The 18,505-nt window shown below is 48.8% G+C and overlaps 1 protein-coding gene across 3 annotated transcripts in view; it reads right to left on the bottom strand.

Moving 5' to 3' along the window:
- Positions 1-18,505, bottom strand: part of Lhpp (phospholysine phosphohistidine inorganic pyrophosphate phosphatase) — a 95,806-nt gene that overhangs the window by 56,018 nt on the left and 21,283 nt on the right. For 2 of the 3 annotated variants that reach the window (XM_006508297.2, NM_029609.1), the window contains 4 exons: positions 16,249-16,402; positions 8,816-8,879; positions 7,824-7,916; positions 54-145 (listed from right to left, as the gene is read on the bottom strand). In XM_006508297.2, coding sequence (XP_006508360.1) covers positions 54-145; positions 7,824-7,916; positions 8,816-8,879; positions 16,249-16,373 — 374 coding nt within the window. In that variant the 5' untranslated portion in view covers positions 16,374-16,402. The remainder of the gene's footprint in view (positions 1-53; positions 146-7,823; positions 7,917-8,815; positions 8,880-16,248; positions 16,403-18,505) is intronic. The other variant, XM_006508298.4, reaches the window with a different exon arrangement.

The following is an 18,505-nucleotide window of genomic DNA, read 5'->3' as shown; positions in this document are numbered from 1 at the left end:
CTGGGAGGGTACCCCGAAGGGCAGGTATAAATGAAGTGGCTGTGGGCACTGACCTGAACTTCCCGGTCCGCACCTGCAGAGCTCTCATTCCACACTGCTGGGCACCGCCAACGTCACCCACGATGTCATCGCCAATCATGATGGCCTGTCATTAGTGAAATATGCTCACAGGTTATGTCAGGAGAATTTTATTCCTGGGTTTTCATCTTTCTTTTCTTTTCTTTTTTTTTTTTCCCTTGACATAATAAACTGCTTGATCTGATGTTTAAAGCCTTGATCGTCAGAATTAAACAAGATAATATTGTCACTGTATTGATTTAAAGTCAACCCACCTTGAATATATCGCCTGCTGCCCACCCGCAACCGCACCCCCCGCCATCCCCAGTATATAGTTATGCAATGTGAAATCAATCAGCAGCCGTCAAAGTGATTTGGTGACCTGAGGCCATGAGGAGCACCTGGTGCCACAGAGCAGCTGCATTTTACCGGATGCTAAACACTCTGTGACCAGGTGACTGCGCTGTGAAAACTAATTCAGTGTCTGGCAAGTCTTTACAGTCCCCGGGTCAAAAGGTTTGCTTTAATTGTGAAGAGAGACTTATAAAAAACAAAATCTACCCCCCCCCTCTCTCTCTCTCACACACACACACCTTGCCTATTTGATAGGGTTTCAGCCCGGTGACTAGCCCGACTTCCTGCCTTCAGTGTTCTCACAGTATAGGTGTGGGGAGGATGTCATGGGCTGAGTTGTGTCCTCCGAAGTCAGCAAAGCCCCACCCCTGGTGTGAGTACTTAGATGTGACTGGGGTCCTTACTGGAGGAGAAAGAGACCCCACCACTGTCTCCATACAAGCACAGCAAAGGCCACATGAGGACACAGCAAAAAAGGCAGCCATCATGGTTTGGATATGGTTTGGGGTGTCCCTTGAAGGTTTGTGTGCTGCAGGCTTGGTCTCCAGTGTGACGGTGTCATTGGAGACACGTGTAACGGATACAACTGGAAACTGTTACATTGTGCAAAACAAGCCAGACTTAGAAAGGCAAACATAGCATGTTTCCTCTCATAAGCAGAATCTGAAGTGAAGTTATGTGTGTGTGGACACACAGGCGAGTGCACCCATGCACGCATGCATGTACATGTGCACCCACTTAGATAAATGTGCAATTATAGATCCCGAAACTAGAAAGACAATCATGAGAAGAGAGGACTAGGTCAAGGTGGTGGGCAGTAGAAATAGCAATGGAAGACATGGGAAAGGAAAGCAGAGAGAGGGACTGCCTAGCAAGGACAGCAAACAGTCGGAGGCAAAGGGGCACCAGGGACCAGCACACTTGAAAATCCTCATCGGAATTCTCTGATCTCTCTTCCTGTGTTTCCTGGCTATGTTACAACCAACAGTGGCAAACTGATTCCCATCAATATCCCCAGGTAATCAGATGGTATTCAGTCTTAAAATATGGGAAGTCAATACACTCTGGCCTTCTACTTATAGTAACAAACCAAAGTAGCTTTTAAAACACAATTTTTAAAGAGTTAATTTAAAGAAATCCTGAGCAAATAATAGTGCCAGTGGCAATTTCCATCTACAGGAAAACATGGAGTCTTTCTCTAGGACAGTGTTGGGGGGCACGGCTAAGAGCTTGACTGGAGTTGTTTGTTCGTTTGGTTGCTTTGTATCTATCATATGTACTTTCATACAGCTGTGTGAAGACCATCCAGCCATCTGGGAGGAGCCAGCCAGTGGTATCTAGCCACTGTAGTGGGGCAGCATGGGGCATTCCACACATGAACGGGAGACTCCAAATCTTCAGGATTTCCCAACAACTTGCACAGAGTGGCCTCAGGTACAGATAGCCAGACATCTCAGGTTAGACTTGCTTGCCCCCTTTCAGGCAACTGTCCTAAAACTGTTGATTCAGCCCTTAAATACTCAAGGGTTCCAACTCAAGCATCCATCGTCACCCAGGTGCTGGGACCTTTGTATGACTGGGCTCCCTACAAATGGAATCCCAACTACTATGTCCTGCCTGGCACCTGCCATGGCTCGGGGAACAGCAAAACTGTGTCCATGTGGGCTGAGTCTGTAGCTCAGTCAGTAGAGTTCCTGACTGGTATACACAAGGCTGTGGGTTCGAGCCCCAGCACTGCATACCTTAAGAAGGATGGTGTGTGCCTGTAACCCCAGTACTTAGGAGATAGAGGCAGGAAGACCAGAAGTTCAAGGTCATCTTCATCTACATAGTGAATTCAAGGTCAGCCTGGATGCATAAAATACTGCCTCAAAACAACTCTTACACATGTGCATTCACACACATACAAAACTGGACAGTGAAAACTGCCTTCTTAGGACCTTTTTGGGCTGGCATTTGTTGATGTAGCCCAGGGAGATGGTATCTGAAAAAATAAACAAAACAAAACACCTAATCCCTCAGAGGAAGTGCTGTCACCCATGGAAGAGCATCTGCAGGATGGATGCTTGGGACAATGACATGATACCAGTCAGCATGAGGCAGAGCAGCAGGAAGGAGAGGTGAGGGTGGCAGGAGCTGGGGCTGGACATGGGCAGCCAGCGGGATGTGCAGTGAAGCCTGTCTGGGCCAGCTTGTGGGCTCCGCATACCAAAATGCTCTCGGGACCCTGGGGAATTTACAGATTTACCATCAGTGAAGGGCAATAATCACACCAAGAGGAGCAATTATTGCCAAATCATTTAGGATTTAAAAAATCATTGGCAAGAAGATGGAGGTCAAGAGGTGCCCCGTCGGGGGAAATAAAAAAAAACAAAAAAACACCTCTACCTGTCAGGCCTGGCTTTTACTCCTTTCTATGATGTGATAGCGGGGAGACAGACATTCACAACTCAACAGCTAGACTCCAAGAGAACCCAGAAATGCAGGGAGCTGCAGGGGGCTGTCGCCATCCAAGACAGATTCTGTGCTTCGGATCTATAAAGCAGACTCTGGCTGGGCCTTCGGGTGGCTCGGCAAAGCATTTGTCTAGAGTGTATGAAGGTCTCCATTTAACAACCCCCCCCCCTCCCAGCACCACATAAAGCGGGCAGGGGCGTGCACGCCTGCGATCCTGGAATCTGGTAGATGGAGCAGGAGGATCAGAGGTTGAAAGTCATCCCTGGCTATACAGTGAGGTAGACACTAGTCTGGGCTAAAAACAGGATATCTGTTCTCCGATCCTTCACCCGCTCAGGTGCTCAGAAGAGTGGAGCCTAACGGGTGACAGGGGCTGGAGACTTCCAGGGCCTAAGGGCTTCCCAAGAAAACCCACGTCTTGTGAGCTGGGGCAGGGGTGGGGGTGGGGTACACAACCCACAAGGAGAGTCCTCAAGGGATATTTATACCTCCAGCTTCCAGGTACCTCAGAAACCTGGAGGTGACACTTGCTAAGCCGTGTCCACCATGGCCTAACACATTTATAAGGACTAACATGGCGAAAGCCAAGGATCACTGTTTGTGGTTTTTTTGTTTTGTTTGTTTGTTTGTTTGTTTTTTAACATGTATGGGTGTTTTGACTGCATGAATGTCTGTGTGTCACTGTGCCTGGAGCCCATGGATGCCTGAAGAAGGTGCTGGATCCTCTGGAACTGGAGTTACAGCCAGCTGGGAGCCACCATATGGATGCTAGGAATGGATCCTGTGTCCTCCAGAAGAGCAGGCAATGCTCTTAACCACTAAGTCATCTCTCCAGCCCTGGATCCCTTTTTAAGGGAAAAACTGGGTCAGGGATGTAGCTTACTCAGGAAAGTGCTTGGCCAGCATACAGAAGCTTTGGGTACAGTCCCCAGCGCTAGGTAAACCAGACATAGTGACATACTCCTAAAATCCCAGTAATTGGTAGGTGGAAGCTGGGTATGATGGCACACACCTTCAACCCCAGTACTTTCGAGGCAGAGGGAGATGGACCTCAAGGCTAGCCTGGTCTACACAGGGAATTACAGGCCACCGAGGGCTACAGAGTGAGACCATGCCTCAAAAACAACACAACACAAAACAAAACACCAAGTGTGTTGATAAGAATGTGGAGAGATGGGCAACCTAACACAACCCTTCCAAACTAGGATAAATGCTGTATGTTACAACCTTACTTACAGTGTCTGGAAAATAACAACAAAGACAAAAATATGCACATACAAAACTGTATACCAGGGTTATATACAAGAAGAAATGAGGATGCAACCCAATATCCAATAACAGGGAAATGATAATATATATGCATGCATATATGTATATACAGAAATACATATATATATAAGTATACACATACATATGGTGAGATACTACATAGTCACAACAATTACTACACAAAACTGCTTAAATAAGCACTAAGGGAAGTTTTCTCAAAAGATTATTAGGGAGAAAATCAAGTTTCAAAAAGCAGACAGAGGATTATTCATTTATATGGGAAAAGATTAGAAAGCTCAAATTGCGTTATTCTAGGATAGTGGAATGGTGGACTTTATTTCTTGGTACTTCTCTGAAATTTTTGATCTCCTTTGATAAACAGGAGGTTTGTTTTTTTTTTTTTTAACGTGTTTGTGTTCCTGTGTGAGTTTATGTGCATTATGTACGTGCAGGAGCCAAAGGAGGCCCAAAGAAACCATTGGCTCTGTTAGAACTGGAGTTACAGGAGGCTGGGAGCCACCATGTGGGGGGGGGGGGGAACCAAACCTGGGTCCTCTGCAGGAGCAGCCAGTGCTCTTAACCATGGGGCCATTTCTCCAGCCCCTGAACTTATGATGTGATGAGAAGAAAACAAACTCTACTAGAAAAAGCTCTAGGGGACAAAACCCTCCTAAGAGCCATAATAGGTCAGGAGGCATTGGAAGCAGCTTGACTGCTCACAGAATGTCTCAGCTGGGACTTCTAACCCTCCCACTCTGTGGTGCTGGGGAATCCATGTTGGGCCAAAGCATTCAAGTCCTGCTGGGCTAGATCCACTCCTGGCTTCTGCTCTCCTGGATTTCTAAACACACACATACACACACCCCTTATCCCCAGAGAAAACAGCCAGGAATAGGGCTCAGCGAGCACAGCAGTGAGGCTTCACTGGAAAGGCTGCAGGGGAAAAGTTGCAACCCTCAAATTGTGGTCACTCCCATCAGAAGCACAGAATGACCCAACTCTTATGGGACTGACCTTCGAAACAGGAGTAAATGCAGGGCACAGGCCCCGTCTTACAGCAGCCTGCTATAGACAGTTACAAGCCTGTCCCTCAATGGCTCTTTTTTAAAAAATGCTAATTTATTTATTATTTTATGGTAGGCAGTGGGCATGAACATGTCACTGTGTGTATATGGGGATCAAAGGGCAACGTGCACGAATGAGCTATCTCTTTCCATCATGTGGGTTCCAGAGATCAAACTCAGATTGTCCGTGCTTTGAGTAAAGGCGTTTACGGAACAAGTGCTTTTATGACAGAGTCCATCACCAGCCGTCAATTACTTTCCCGTGTGTGTGTGTGTGTGTGTGTGTGTGTGTGTGTGTGTAAAACTCTAGGAGTCAGTTCTCTACTTCCTCCTTCATGTGGGTTCTGGGGATCAAAGTCAGGTCCCAATGCTTGCCCTTTACAGTGGTTCTCCGCAGGGCAGTATCTAAAGACCTCACACCTTGGGAACAGGGGTGGTGCCACCACACCCAGCAGATGGAGGCCAGGGAGTTGCAATACCTTCCCAGTGTGCAGGAAGCGTCCACCACAGCCTTGGGAATTCCTAGAAGTCATGGGTAAGGTGTGCTGCTGCTCTTCTCCAGATTTCTGGACCCCAGAGAGAGCCTGATTACTTCTAAGCGGGTTGAGTTTCCAATTATCTGGGGTCAGCCCAGCCCTCTGCTGTTTCTAGGCTGTTTGGGAAAGATAGGTTGGAAATTGGACTGGGGACTGCCGCCACTGGAGCTCAGGCTCAAAACGCCTCTGCAGAGCCATTACCAAGGGAATGGCAGTAAAGACTTTATTGATTGGGGAAGCTCAGAACAGCCAAGGTGTGCCACAACCTGGCACCTGAGCAGCCTGCCACCCTTCAAGGGACATTTTCATTAAAAAACAGCAACGATAATACAGAGCCAGGGGTTCTTGCTTATGCATGCACGTAGTCAGGAGAAACTTGTCTTATAACGTGTATCCAAATAACTCTAGCAAGCATTTCAGCAACACGGCAGGCTGGAGCCAGGACAGAATGAACGGCACAGGACAGTACACACAGGTACTGTTTAAATTCAGATTGCATTAGCTCGACAAGGGCTAGGCACAAAGCCCAGGTGTGCTCCACATCACACAGACGGAGGTGGGAGGGACATGTTCCCTCCTTCCACCCCATGAGGCCTGTCATCAGGCTTGACTCGAGGTGACTTATTTCACCTTTATCACCCACGGGAGACCAGGTAGTCGTAAGGTGACATTCGTGATGGTTCATCCCTTCTGTTTAGGATTTCCCTGTACGAAGGGGATACTCACTGCTGACCCATTCATGGGGAATAGGCAGGCATCTGAGTGCGGTTCAACCTTTTAGGTACTGTGAATACAGCTGCCATGAACATCACTAAATGGTTTTAGGAGACTGTTTCTGTGGTGGTGGGACTCAAACCTAGGGCTTCATTCTTGCTATCTTCAGACCCTATGAGGTAGTGATGGTGGTTGTCGTCTGAATTCCTGTCCCTGTTATCTGGGCTACAGCCAGGAGCACGATTGCTAAGGCAGACAGTAGACTCATTTAACACTGAAGACCCACCAAAGGCTCCCTCCCAGCAGTGCGGCTAACTCACGGTCCTACCAGCAGAACACGAGGGTTGCAGCTTCACCACATGAACGCTTGCGATCCTCTGTTACTTCTTTCCTTCAGCATCTGTATTAGACGATGCTTTCTGACTTGTGATACTAATGAGCCAGGAGACTGGGCCATCTTTCTATGGACTTTTTAAGTCATTGCCTGGGGCTGTACTACTTTGTGGCTGTGGCTAAAATGCCACGTTTAAAAAGAAATATTGTAATATGAAAGGATACAACAGGTCTGAGATTATTTTAAAAATATGACAGTAAAGCCAGGCCATGGTGGAACAGCCTTTAATTCCAGTACTTGGGAGGCAGAGGCCAGTCTCATCTATAGAGTGAGTTCCAAGATAGCCAGGGCTACACAGAGAAACCCTATCTAAACAAACAAATAACCCACAAAAAAAACCCAAGAGAGTAAAAAATCCGTTCTGGGGCTAGGGAGATGATAGGGCTCACTGGGAAAGGAGCCTGCTGTACACGCACGAGGATCTGAGTTCTAATCCCCAGACCCATGGGAAGGTGGGCACAGCACTACACATCCGTGATGCCAGGAATCCTATGTTGAGATGGGAGGGAGAGACAGGAGAATCCCTGGAAGCTCAATGGTTAGCCACCCTGACATCTGCAGCAGTGAATAAGCTCTCAAAGAGAGAGCAAGGCAAGCACTAACAACCAAGGCTGTCTTCCGCCCTCCACATGCACACTGTGGCACATGTGTGCCTGTGACTTATACACATGTACATGTACACGCACATGGAAAGCAAGGAAGGAAAGCATTAGTATTTTAAAGGACAAAAACAATTCGAAGTGAAGACTCTGTGTGACCCAGTTGTTGGGCTGCATGGTAAGAAACTGTCTCCTTCCTCACGGTGAGAAACGATCGGGGCCAGCAGGATGGTTCAGCGGGTGTTAGCACTTGCTGCTGATCCTGTCAACCTGAGTTTGGTTCCCGGAACCCACACAATCTCATACCCCAAATAAGTATATAAATAAGTAAATGTCGTTTTAAACATGTAAAGAAGAAAGGAAATTCTGCTGTGCCTACCTGGTGGGCTTCCACCCCTATGGCTTGTAGAGCAGACTTGAAGAACTCAGGGGAGGGTTTCCCCACCACTTCAGCCTTGATACCACAGGCATACTGGCAAAGAGAAGACACAGTATGAGTTTCAGATCAGGAACACGGGAGTAGACACACATGGAAAGACTGACCGCCTCATGATGATCAGGATGCCATGGGCCTCAAACCCTCTCACAGGCAAGCGTGTCACAACTCCACAACAGGCTGCTGCCTAGAATGCTTAGGACACCTACCTCCAGCTCTGCCGCCTACTTCAAGAGTGCCCACAGCAAGTGGCATACCTTACCTAGCAGAACCACGAGTCTCCCAAGGGACAGGAGACCAAGGCTCTCATTTGCCTGTTCAGCTACAATCCCATCTCTTGCCTCTCCCTGCTACCCACCTCCAAGTAGATCAAAGGCCCTCCTAAGTGTGTCTAGGATTCAATCCACCCACCTGCTCACCCTTCTCGCCTGGGCACAGGTGGACAGGGGCTGCTACTATTGTGGAGCTGGGACATGGTCTAGCAGGAATCTGGGCAGGGGTAACTGACAGGCCAGTCACAGTGGACTCTGGAGGTCTTGCCACAGAAGGCTTTATAACCTGGAAAGTCATCTCAGGAGAGGAGTTGGGAGGACACACAGCCTGAGGGGTTACAGGGCTGGGAAGGAAGCAGGTGATCTGAAGAGACACTAAAGCCATGAGTCAGAGTGGTGAAGAGCATGCTGGGAAAGAGCACCCAGAGGTTGGCTGGGGGTCAGAGGGATGACACATACATACATAATGACTGTGTGATGATCAAGATAATGGACCCTAACTGCTGCCTGAGGAGAGACCTCCATTACTTCCACAGAGGAGACGGGGGTGTGGCTCAAGCCCCACACAGGATGCTCCACTCAGAAACATGAGAGGCTACTTGTCTATAAAGTACACCATCTTCTCCAGAAAGCCAGGGCCTGGGGCAGCACCAGGGCAGGTACCTCGAGCGCCTTCATGTAACCTCCAACGTCCAGCATCAGGCCAGAGGTCTCCTTGTAATAGCGTCTGCAAGAGAGCACAAGGGAAGGGGGTTCACAGAGAGCCACAGGTGCAGGCCAGTCCCGATGCCATGCTGAGAGTAACCGACAGAGGCCACATGGCAGAAGCAGAGGGCCAGCGGCAGTGGGGCATCATGGGTCATTCAGCCACTAGCCCCCTGCTGCTGGCCTTGTAGGGACCCCTACCACAATGATTAACCAGGAACCCAAGGGGGACAGATGGATCCCGTTACTAACACAGAGGAAGACAAGTGACCCGTGTTTCGGGAAGGGACGGCAGCCCCCCCAGAGCATGTGCTGACTCCCTAATTGCTAATAATTAACCCCTAACTGCTGCCTGAGGAGAGTGCTCCATTAGTTCCACAGCAGCCTGCGACATCCCTATTAGCTGGGGTCAGGCAAGGTGCCAGGTTTCACAGGCACCAGCTGCTTCCTTGAGACAAGAATGTCTTCCCAACCTCCCAGAGACAGCGCAGGCTCAGCTCCTCGGAGGGTTCCTCGGTTTAGCCCCAGTGCTTAGACCCACAGCCCATCCACATCAGACCAAGGCCTCCCTCGAGGTACATAAGAGTCCTAGCTGCAATGTCATCCATTTCTGGGGCTCTCTGAGCAAAGCCACGTGACCAAGGAGGCAAGAAGGTGGCTTAGCCATCACCCTCCAGAGATGAGGTTCACTGAAACCCAGAAAATGGCACAGGAATCCAAGTTCTGAGTTATTAGGGGAGTCTGAGCACCCACGTCAGTCTTCCCTTCCTTCTCCGTCCAGGGGACATTAACTCAGCATGCGAGCTGAGGATCCGAGAACAGGGGATGTAGGCTGTCTTCAATACTGAAATTCCTTCTCTGATTTCTAAAAGTGACTTTGCTCTATGTAAGCCTTTAGACCTCAGCTTCCTCGCCTGTGACATAGTCAAAGCAATCAAAACCACCCATATCTAGGGCAAAGTAACACACTACATAAACAACACCATTCCTTACACAATGCCTAGAACACAAACACCACTCACCAAAAGACTGGAGACGACTACTATAAACAGCTGCTCGTGGAGCTAAGACAGAGGCCCTGAGATAGGAGGCTCAGTGGTAAAATAATACAAGCCCCAGGCCTGGTGGGGTCACTCCTGTAATCCAGCACTCAGGAGGCTGAGGCAGGAAGATTGTGAACTCTAGGTCAGCTGAGGATACATAGCAGATCCGATCTCACGAATGTCTTTTCTTTTTCACCTTTCCATGTGCATGTGCTGGAACACGGTCCAGGAATGGAGTCACGTGAGAACGCTGAGTGCTTGTGAGAAAATGCCAAGAAAACAAGACAAGACTCTATGACCTCAATTTCTTCAAAACATGGAATTATTCTTGGAAAGTGTTTTGTGCTCCTCCCAGGTATAGCGGCTAGGAGTGAGGTTACTTCCAATACTCATTCTTGCTTGCTGTTGTTACTCAATTAGACATTGAAGCCATACTTGATAAGCCTCTATGGAGAATGTATTTTTGCCACGTGTAGCTTGTTCTCATGATTGTATGCAGCTTTCAAACTCATGAAAACGTTACTCATGTGATTTCTCTTAACCCTCAGAGTATAAATTGTCAGATGCTCTGAATAACGTAGGCAATTGCATGTGGCTTTAGTCTGACTCGTTCCCCATCCTCCTAGTCCCACGGTCTCTAGAGCAGTGACATGTATGTGTGGTGCATGTGTGCACACATGCAGAAGCCTGAGGCTACGTGTCAAGCTCCCTGGGCCACTTTTGCACTGTAATTTTGGGGGGAAGTAGTGTCTCAGTCAAACTCAGGGTTTGCTGATAGCACTAGTCTTGCATCAGCCATCCTTCTCTTAGAATATCCCATCTCTACCAGCCTGGAAGTACAGGCAGTCTGCTACACCAGCTGGCATTTATGTGGGTCCAGGGTATCCAAACTCCAACCCTCTTGCTTGCATGCCAACAACCTTAACCACTAAGTCATCTCTGAAGCCCTGAAGAAATTTTCTTAAAAGGCTTCTTGGGGCTGACAAGGTGGCTAAGTGAGTAGAACACTTGCCAAGCAAGCATGAGGACCTTCAGTTCCCCAGAACCCACATGAAGCCAGGCCTGGTAGCATGTGTCTGCAGTCCCAGCACTCCTGCGACAGATGAGAAGCAGAGACAGACAAAGCCCCAGAAACCAGCCTGGCAAACAACAAAGAGACCCTGTCTCAAACATGGTAGAAGATAAAGAGTGATTCCCGAGGTTGTCCTGTGACCTCTACATGCATACACCCTGGCATGAGCACACCTACACTTATAAACAAACATGCAGGTAGGCAGGCAGACACAGGAAGACAGACAGACAGACAGACAGACAGACAGACACACACACACACACACACACACACACACACACCTGTGACCTCAAACATGCTTACCCTGGCACGAGCATGCTTACACTTACTGACACACAGGCAGGCAGCAGGCAGGCAGGCCCGCACGCACATACCCAGGCATTCATGCATGCGTACACACACAGCTTTATTTTTTTTCTATTGTTACAATAAACTATAATGCCTATTTCCTTAGCCAGGTCCAGAGCTTCAAAGAACTGGAGAAGGATAAACAGTATTTGTCCAGCAGAGGGAGCCATTGGTGCTGGAGCTGCACTGTCTGGGTGGCAGGTGGCTTAGTCTCAGTCCAGGACTCTATGAAGGGCTCAGGGACCTGCACGACCTGGGACCTGGCACCTGGCATGCACCCCTGGCTCCCAGCATAGAAGAGATGCAAAAAGACTCACAGAGAAACTGTGAGAGCAAAGATGGTGAGCTGCGCGAGTAAGTGACAGAGAGACAAGCTGTGTCCTGAGGGGAGGCGGCTCACATGGAGCGAGGGGAAGGAGTCCGAAGACCGAGGGAGCACTTTGGGATCACTAGAGCACCTGATGGGCTTCACACTAGGCCACCTCCAAACCCACAGATGGGCCATCTTCCTTGCACACGGGCCCAGAGGCTACAACTCTTGCTCAGAGGAAGCTCCCAGGAGAAGGAGAGGGTGGGCAGAGGTGGGTTGGGCAGAGGACAGAGCAGGGACAGACCTAACTCAGCTCAGAGGCGTTTGCCAGGAAGCAAACAGAAACTTCTACAACACAACTGGAACAGGCGCAGCTGTTTCTCAGCCGAGGATTCTGGGGATTTCCAAGCTGCCCTGGGGACAGATGGATACAGGATCCCGGAGACTGGGTGGATGGAAACAGGCCCCTCTCATTTAGAAACGGCACCCCTAAGGAGTCCTCGAACCACAGCTCTGCTGGCCCCAGATCTAGAAGTTTATTCGAAAGTAAAAAGGACTTCAGGTTATCTGGACTCACCAAAGCCCGGCCTTCTGAGCCAGAGGAGAAGGAGTCTCGGGAATCAAAATGGAAACCTTGCCCCCCCCCCCCCTCTCAACAAGCGGAGGCTTGTTTTTGAAACAGGCTCTTAACTATGTAGCCCGGCTAGCCTGGCATTCTTTATGTAGACCAGGCTGGCCTCCAACTCACAGAGATCCTTCTGTCTCCACCCCCAAGTCCTGGAACTACAGGTGTACGCCACCACCTCCGTTTATATGGTGCTGAGAATGGAACCAAGACCGAGAGTCTCACACATGCTACCAACAACAAGCTACTTACCCTCTCACCCCTGCCCATTCTCTTTCTTACTTTTTTAAACTGAATCTGGGCTGCTTTTTATAGAGCCCACAATTTCTCTATTTCTTACTCATTTAGGAAATCAAAAATCTACCTGAAGCCAACTGTTGGCCGTAAACACTTTAAGGGAAATAGCGAACAGGCATCTTAAATGTATGTCCCTTCACTAGTGACAGGATATAGTCTTCTTTTCTTTCTGGCACCGTGTGGCCCACTGCAGGAGAGCCCGGGGGGCCCTCCAGCTACTGAGGGCCACTGTGGCTACTGGAGACGCAGGCCACAGTGGAAGAGCAGTCAGCTCAGATTTTATGCTTCGTTTTCCTGCCGTTTCCGATTCCTCGGTGCAGCCTCCCTGCAAAATGACCACTTGACCTCTCCCAGAAGAGCCATTAACCTCCATAGTCTGCAGAGTAAACAGCTTAATTTCCTGATGGCGCGGCATGACAGGAGAAATTACAAAGCCAATTCCCTCTCTCTGTCCGCACAGATGCCAAATGTAAATCACTCCATTTCCAGGAGAGGGGCATCCTGCCTCCTCGCACCCTCGGGGAGGCCACTCCAGCCTTGACTCTAGTGACAGGAGCTCTTCCTGGGCCTCTGGGCTACCTGGAGAGGCTGCCACTCTCAGAAAGCTGTAGAGCCCTTTCCCTAGGGTTGAAACACCCCACCTTTCACCCAAGTCAGAGTCTAGGGGGCTGGAGTCCCCACTCATACCAAATGAGTGTTACCCACGGCTGAGTGTGCCCAAATTCTCACCCAGCCAAGAGCAAGCGATTGCTATTTTCACCATCCTTTTCACCAATGCATTTATTCAGACACTACTTGTAATCTGGAATAGCCCCTAGCAACGATGAGACTGCATTCAACAAAAATGAGCTGACATAAATGACCTATAATATTACCTTTTCATTATGCACATTTTCTAGTGCAGGTTTGCTAACTCAAATATCCAAGGACAGGGCCCAGATCACTGAGTTAAGCAGTCCAAGTGTGCCTAGCTCAGTGGGCACGAGGGCCCAGTCACCAAAGCACAGGATGGAAATACTTCCGGCAGGATACCCTGCTGCCTACAAGCTGGGCAGGAACTCCAAAGCATCATGCAACCTCAAATGTATGAGATTCTGAACTTGTGTTGCTGTTTCTGTTGACCGGGCGAGACACACACAACCTTCTGGAAATCATCTCACAAAATGGATAACTGTGTCACAGAGATATTTGTGTGTACAAAGTCATTCACAAGCTACTGTTTGCTGACCATAAGAAACAGGCCAAGGGGTCTGGGGAGATGGCTCAGTATGTAAACCCTTTGCTACACAAGGGTGAGGACTGGAGTTGCAGGACCCCAGTTCATATAAATGCCTGAAGGACATAATGGCCCACCTATAGCTCCAATCTTGGAAGGCCGAGACAGAGGACCCCGCAACAAGCCAGCTAGTGAGATCGGTCCATACCTCTGATCTGTGTTTGACTGAGAGATGCTGCCTCACTAAATAAGGTGGGAGACGGATGGAGGATGATACTCCTGACAACAATCTTGAGCCTCCATATACATGTACATGTGCGAGCACAGACACACACAGACACACACACACACACACAGACACACACACACACACACAGACACACACACACACATGCATATGAAAACATGTACATACACACATGAAAACAGAAAGAAAAAAAAACCCTACAGCTTATAAAACAAGGTCAAGCCGACTCCCACATTAGTTTCCTTTTCTTGTTGCTGTGACCAAATACCTAACAATTTAAGAAGGGAAGGAAACACAGACTCAGGGTCTGAGGGTCACAGAACGCCGGGGTGGGGAAGCATGAAGCGGCCAGGCCAGGTCAAGCTGCATCACAGCGAGGAAGGAGAAACAGGTGACTGCTGGTACCAAGTCAGCAGCATCCTTCTTCCCCCTTCCTCTTACTCCAGGACGCACGTACATGGGATGCTGCCCACATTTAGGGCAGGTCTTCCCTCTTCGATTAAACCTCTCAACACTACCCTCACAGATACATCCAGAAGTGTGCATCCTTCACAGTTATAAAACCAGATGAATGTGTGCATCTGTAAGCATTCAGCTGAGGACACGCACTCAAATACCGGTGTTTGTGCTACGCAGTGAGGCTGCAAATACCTTTCTCTTCTTCTTAGGCTTTGAGATTTCTAAATTTCTTCAATGAGCATGTGGTAAGGAAAGATGCTAGCAGGCCTTGGGCTATAGCTCAGTGGTCCAGCCTTACTTGGCATGGACAAGGCCTTGAGGGGGAAAATCGCTTTGTTAGCTACCATGGCACATGTCCATAACTCCCGAGGTCAGGAGATGGAAGCAAGGGAATCATATAGAACAGTAACTAGCTTCAGGCCAGTGTGGGAGTGTGCTAGGCCCTGTCTCAGTTAGGAAATAGGGTTGGAAAGATAGCTCTGCAGTTCAGCAGACTTGCTCTTACAGAGGACCCGAGTTTAGTTCCAAAAATTCACATGGTAGCTCACAAAACTCCACTTCCAAGGAGTCTGACACGTTTCTGACCTCTGTGAGGAGTGGGCCTATATGTAGTGTACATACATACATGGAGGTAAAACTTTCATATACATAAAAGTTTTTAAAAAGTGGTGGCGGTGCACACCAGAACTCAGGAGGAGGCAGAGGCAGGTGGATCTGAGTTCAAGGTCAGCCTGGTCTGCACAGTGAGTTCCAGAACAACCAGGGCTACACAGAGAAACCCTGCTGTGAAACAAATAAAAACAAACAAAATTCTCTTAATTAAAAATGAATAAAGACATATTAAAAAATAAAATAATGTAAGGGAGAAAGAAGGATGCTAAGTCAGCAATGCTTTCTTTAAAACAAAAAACAAAACAAAACCAAAAACCAAAAACCAAAAACCAAAAAAACAAAACATGGTGCCAGAGTCTGCATCCTGACTGTCCTCCAGAGGCCCAAGAGCTTGGTCCACACCTGATGGCAATGTGGAGAGGTGGTACATCCTTAGGGAGGTGGGCTCTAGTAAAAAGAAGTTAGGTCTCTAAAGGGGGAGCCCACTGAGGGGATACTGGGACTCCTCCTCTTTCTCTCTCTGCTCACCAACCTCCATGGAGATGAGCTGGACTCATCTCCTACCATGAAAGCCACCCTCACCACAGGCCCAAAGCAAGGCACCATGAAGCCTCTGAGATTGTGAGCCTCCCTCTCCTCTGTTTACCTCTGGTATCGCTGGAGTGACAAAGCTGACTGGTATGGTGTTCAGGTGTAAAAGCACGGCCAAAGGATGGGGACCAAATCCCAACTCTATAAAGAAGGCACCCAGCCCCCAGCCCCCAGCCTAGAGCATCCTCCCAGACCCAAGTCCACCTATTTCTATATCAAGTATCCCTAGGAACCATTACTGATCACCCTGTGCTACGTCCTGTGCTAGGGGGCCTTTGCTTCCTTTACCATAAACTTTGGACAGCCGACACCTGGCCTTTGAGGTTTCCTCAGGGCTGAAGCCCCCATCCCTCTCCTGGTCCAAGATTCATACAGAAACTTGGTCAGACAGCTCTGGAAAGATAATTAAAGGGGGAAAAAAAGGAAGAATGGGGAGAAAAGGCGAGGGAGGAAGGAGAGCCCCTGTGCTCACTCCCAAGCCCTGTCTGAAGCTGTCTCTACGCGGCCCCAGCACAGAGAACACAAGGCACAGGGCAGAGCTGCCCGCACACTCCCTCTGCTGCCGACTCACCCTTTTCCCAGGGATATGAGCACGGGGTTTTCCAGCTCCATTAGCACCTGGAAGGCTCTGTTCATGTTCTGATAGGAAAAGGCCTCCCCAGCATCCGCAATCACCACACAGTTTGGGTTGGACATATCGATGTCATCAAATTCTGAGCGGACTCCTGGAAAGACAAGAGAGACGGACAGAACCTCAAGCTCAGCATGAGGCCTACTCCCAGCTCCTTCCTCTGCCAGGTCTGCCTGGCAGAAAATGTATTTCAGAACAGCCTTGTGACAGTTTAAATGAAAATGGTCCCCACAGGCTCATAGGCAGTGTCACTATTAGGAGGTGTGGCCTTGCTGGAGTAAGTGTGGCCTTGTTGGAGAAAGGGTGTCACTTGGGATGGGCTATAAATACTCAAGTCAGGCCCAATGTCACTCTCTTCCTGCTGCCTGTAGATCCAGATGTAGCTCCCTCAGCTGTCTCTTCCAGCACCATGTCTGCCTCTGTGCCACCATGCTTCCCACCATGACAATAAAGGACCAAACCTCTAAACTGTAAACCGGCCTCAATGAAATGTTTTCCTTTATAAGCAGTGGCACACGCCTTGAATCTCAGAGGCAGAGGCAGGCAAATCTCAGAGAGTTCAAAGCCAGCCTGGTCTACAGAGTAAGTTCCAGGACAGTCAGGGTTATACAAAGAAACCCTGTCTCAAAAAGAAAGAAAGACAAAAGAATGAATGAATGAATGAATGAAAGGAAGGAAGGAAGGAAGGAAGGAAAGAAGGAAAGAAAAAAGGCCATGGTCATAGTGTCTCTTTACAGCAACAGAAACCCTAGGACAGACCTGAAGCTGGGAAATATCCAGGCATAAATATACTGTGGTATGTTCCCTACATGGCTAAGAGCAAGAGCACAGTGGCACGGGTAACACTATGATGAGCCTCTAGGCTAACAAGAGGAGCTTTACACAGACTTTCTGTGAAGGAGGGGATTAACTCAGCAGGGTTGTACACTCCAGAGAAAGGCCTACCTTAAGACAGGCCCCCCCCCCAACAGCTCTAGGGAGGACCCTGTAGACCCTACAAAATCCTGTTTGATAGGAGGGGTTTTCGCTCCTGACCAACTGAATCATACTGGGCCAGTGTGATCTTGAGTGAAGTGTGTGGCTGGAGATGGAGTCCCTAAGGCCAGTCACATGAGGACTGTGTATTTAGATGACCAACCAGCCCTTCTCAGAAGAGTGTAGGCACCAAAGCTCCCTCCAGCATCCCTGTTACCAACCTGCAGTGTCACACTTCACTGCTGAGTCAGTGGAACACATCCAGCATAGGGACAACTGGGATATCACTCCTGGCTTTTCCTGCCCTTTACCCCGAGCAGCTCCTCCCTTCTTGAGCTGAGCTGTGGTCTTTCACTGTACCCAACTTTGATTCCAAGGATTCCAATGTCTCTCTAAGTTTTGGGAGCCCTTCCAGGGAACCAATGAGACCTAAAGTGGTCTTTGGGGTCCCTGGATCAATTATACATTGGTATGCTCTATTGGTATGAAATCCTAAATAGGTACATTTATTTACATTATCACTAATGACTGTCACTAAGGGGGCAGGGCTGGAGACTGACTGAAGGGCGTGCAGGAAGCTTCAGGGTGATAATATTGGAGCTCTCTAGGGGCTGTGGGATTCTAGGGGCATGAAAATTAAGGCCAGCGAAAGAGCAGTAGAGAGCCAAGCCCAGGCCCACACCTTTAATCCCAGCACTCGAGAGGTAGAGGCAGAGGCAAGAGGATCTCTGTGAGTTGGAGGCAAGCCTGGGCTACAGACTAAGTTCCAGGACAGCCAAAGATACACAGAGAAACCTTCTCTTAGAAAAATAAACAAACAAACAAAAAGTGTAAGAGAGCTCTGAGCTTCTCACTGCATGTAAAATCTTACATCAGCAGAAAGCAAACTGACCACATACTGAGCTCTATGAAATGCTGAGGACGGTACCAACATCCACTGGGGAGTGACGCAAAAGTAAAACTAACAGACAGATAGAGGCACGAATGGACACAGAGCTAAGAAAACACTATGGAATATCTTTCTCTATGTCCAGGAGGTGGGAAAAATATTTTAATTGTGCGTGTGCACGTGTGTGCATGCTTGTGGAGGTTAGGACAATATTGGGCGTCTTCCTCAACGGCTCTCCACCTTGTCTGCTGATATATCTTACTGAGCCTGAAGCGTGCTAATTGGGCCAGACTGATAGCCAGCAAGCCCCAGGGATCTTCATGTCTCAATTCT

This window comes from Mus musculus, chromosome 7 (genome assembly GCF_000001635.26).
Source record: "Mus musculus strain C57BL/6J chromosome 7, GRCm38.p6 C57BL/6J".
Classification (NCBI taxonomy): Eukaryota; Metazoa; Chordata; class Mammalia; order Rodentia; family Muridae; genus Mus; species Mus musculus.
This window is presented reverse-complemented; position numbering and strand designations above follow the sequence as displayed.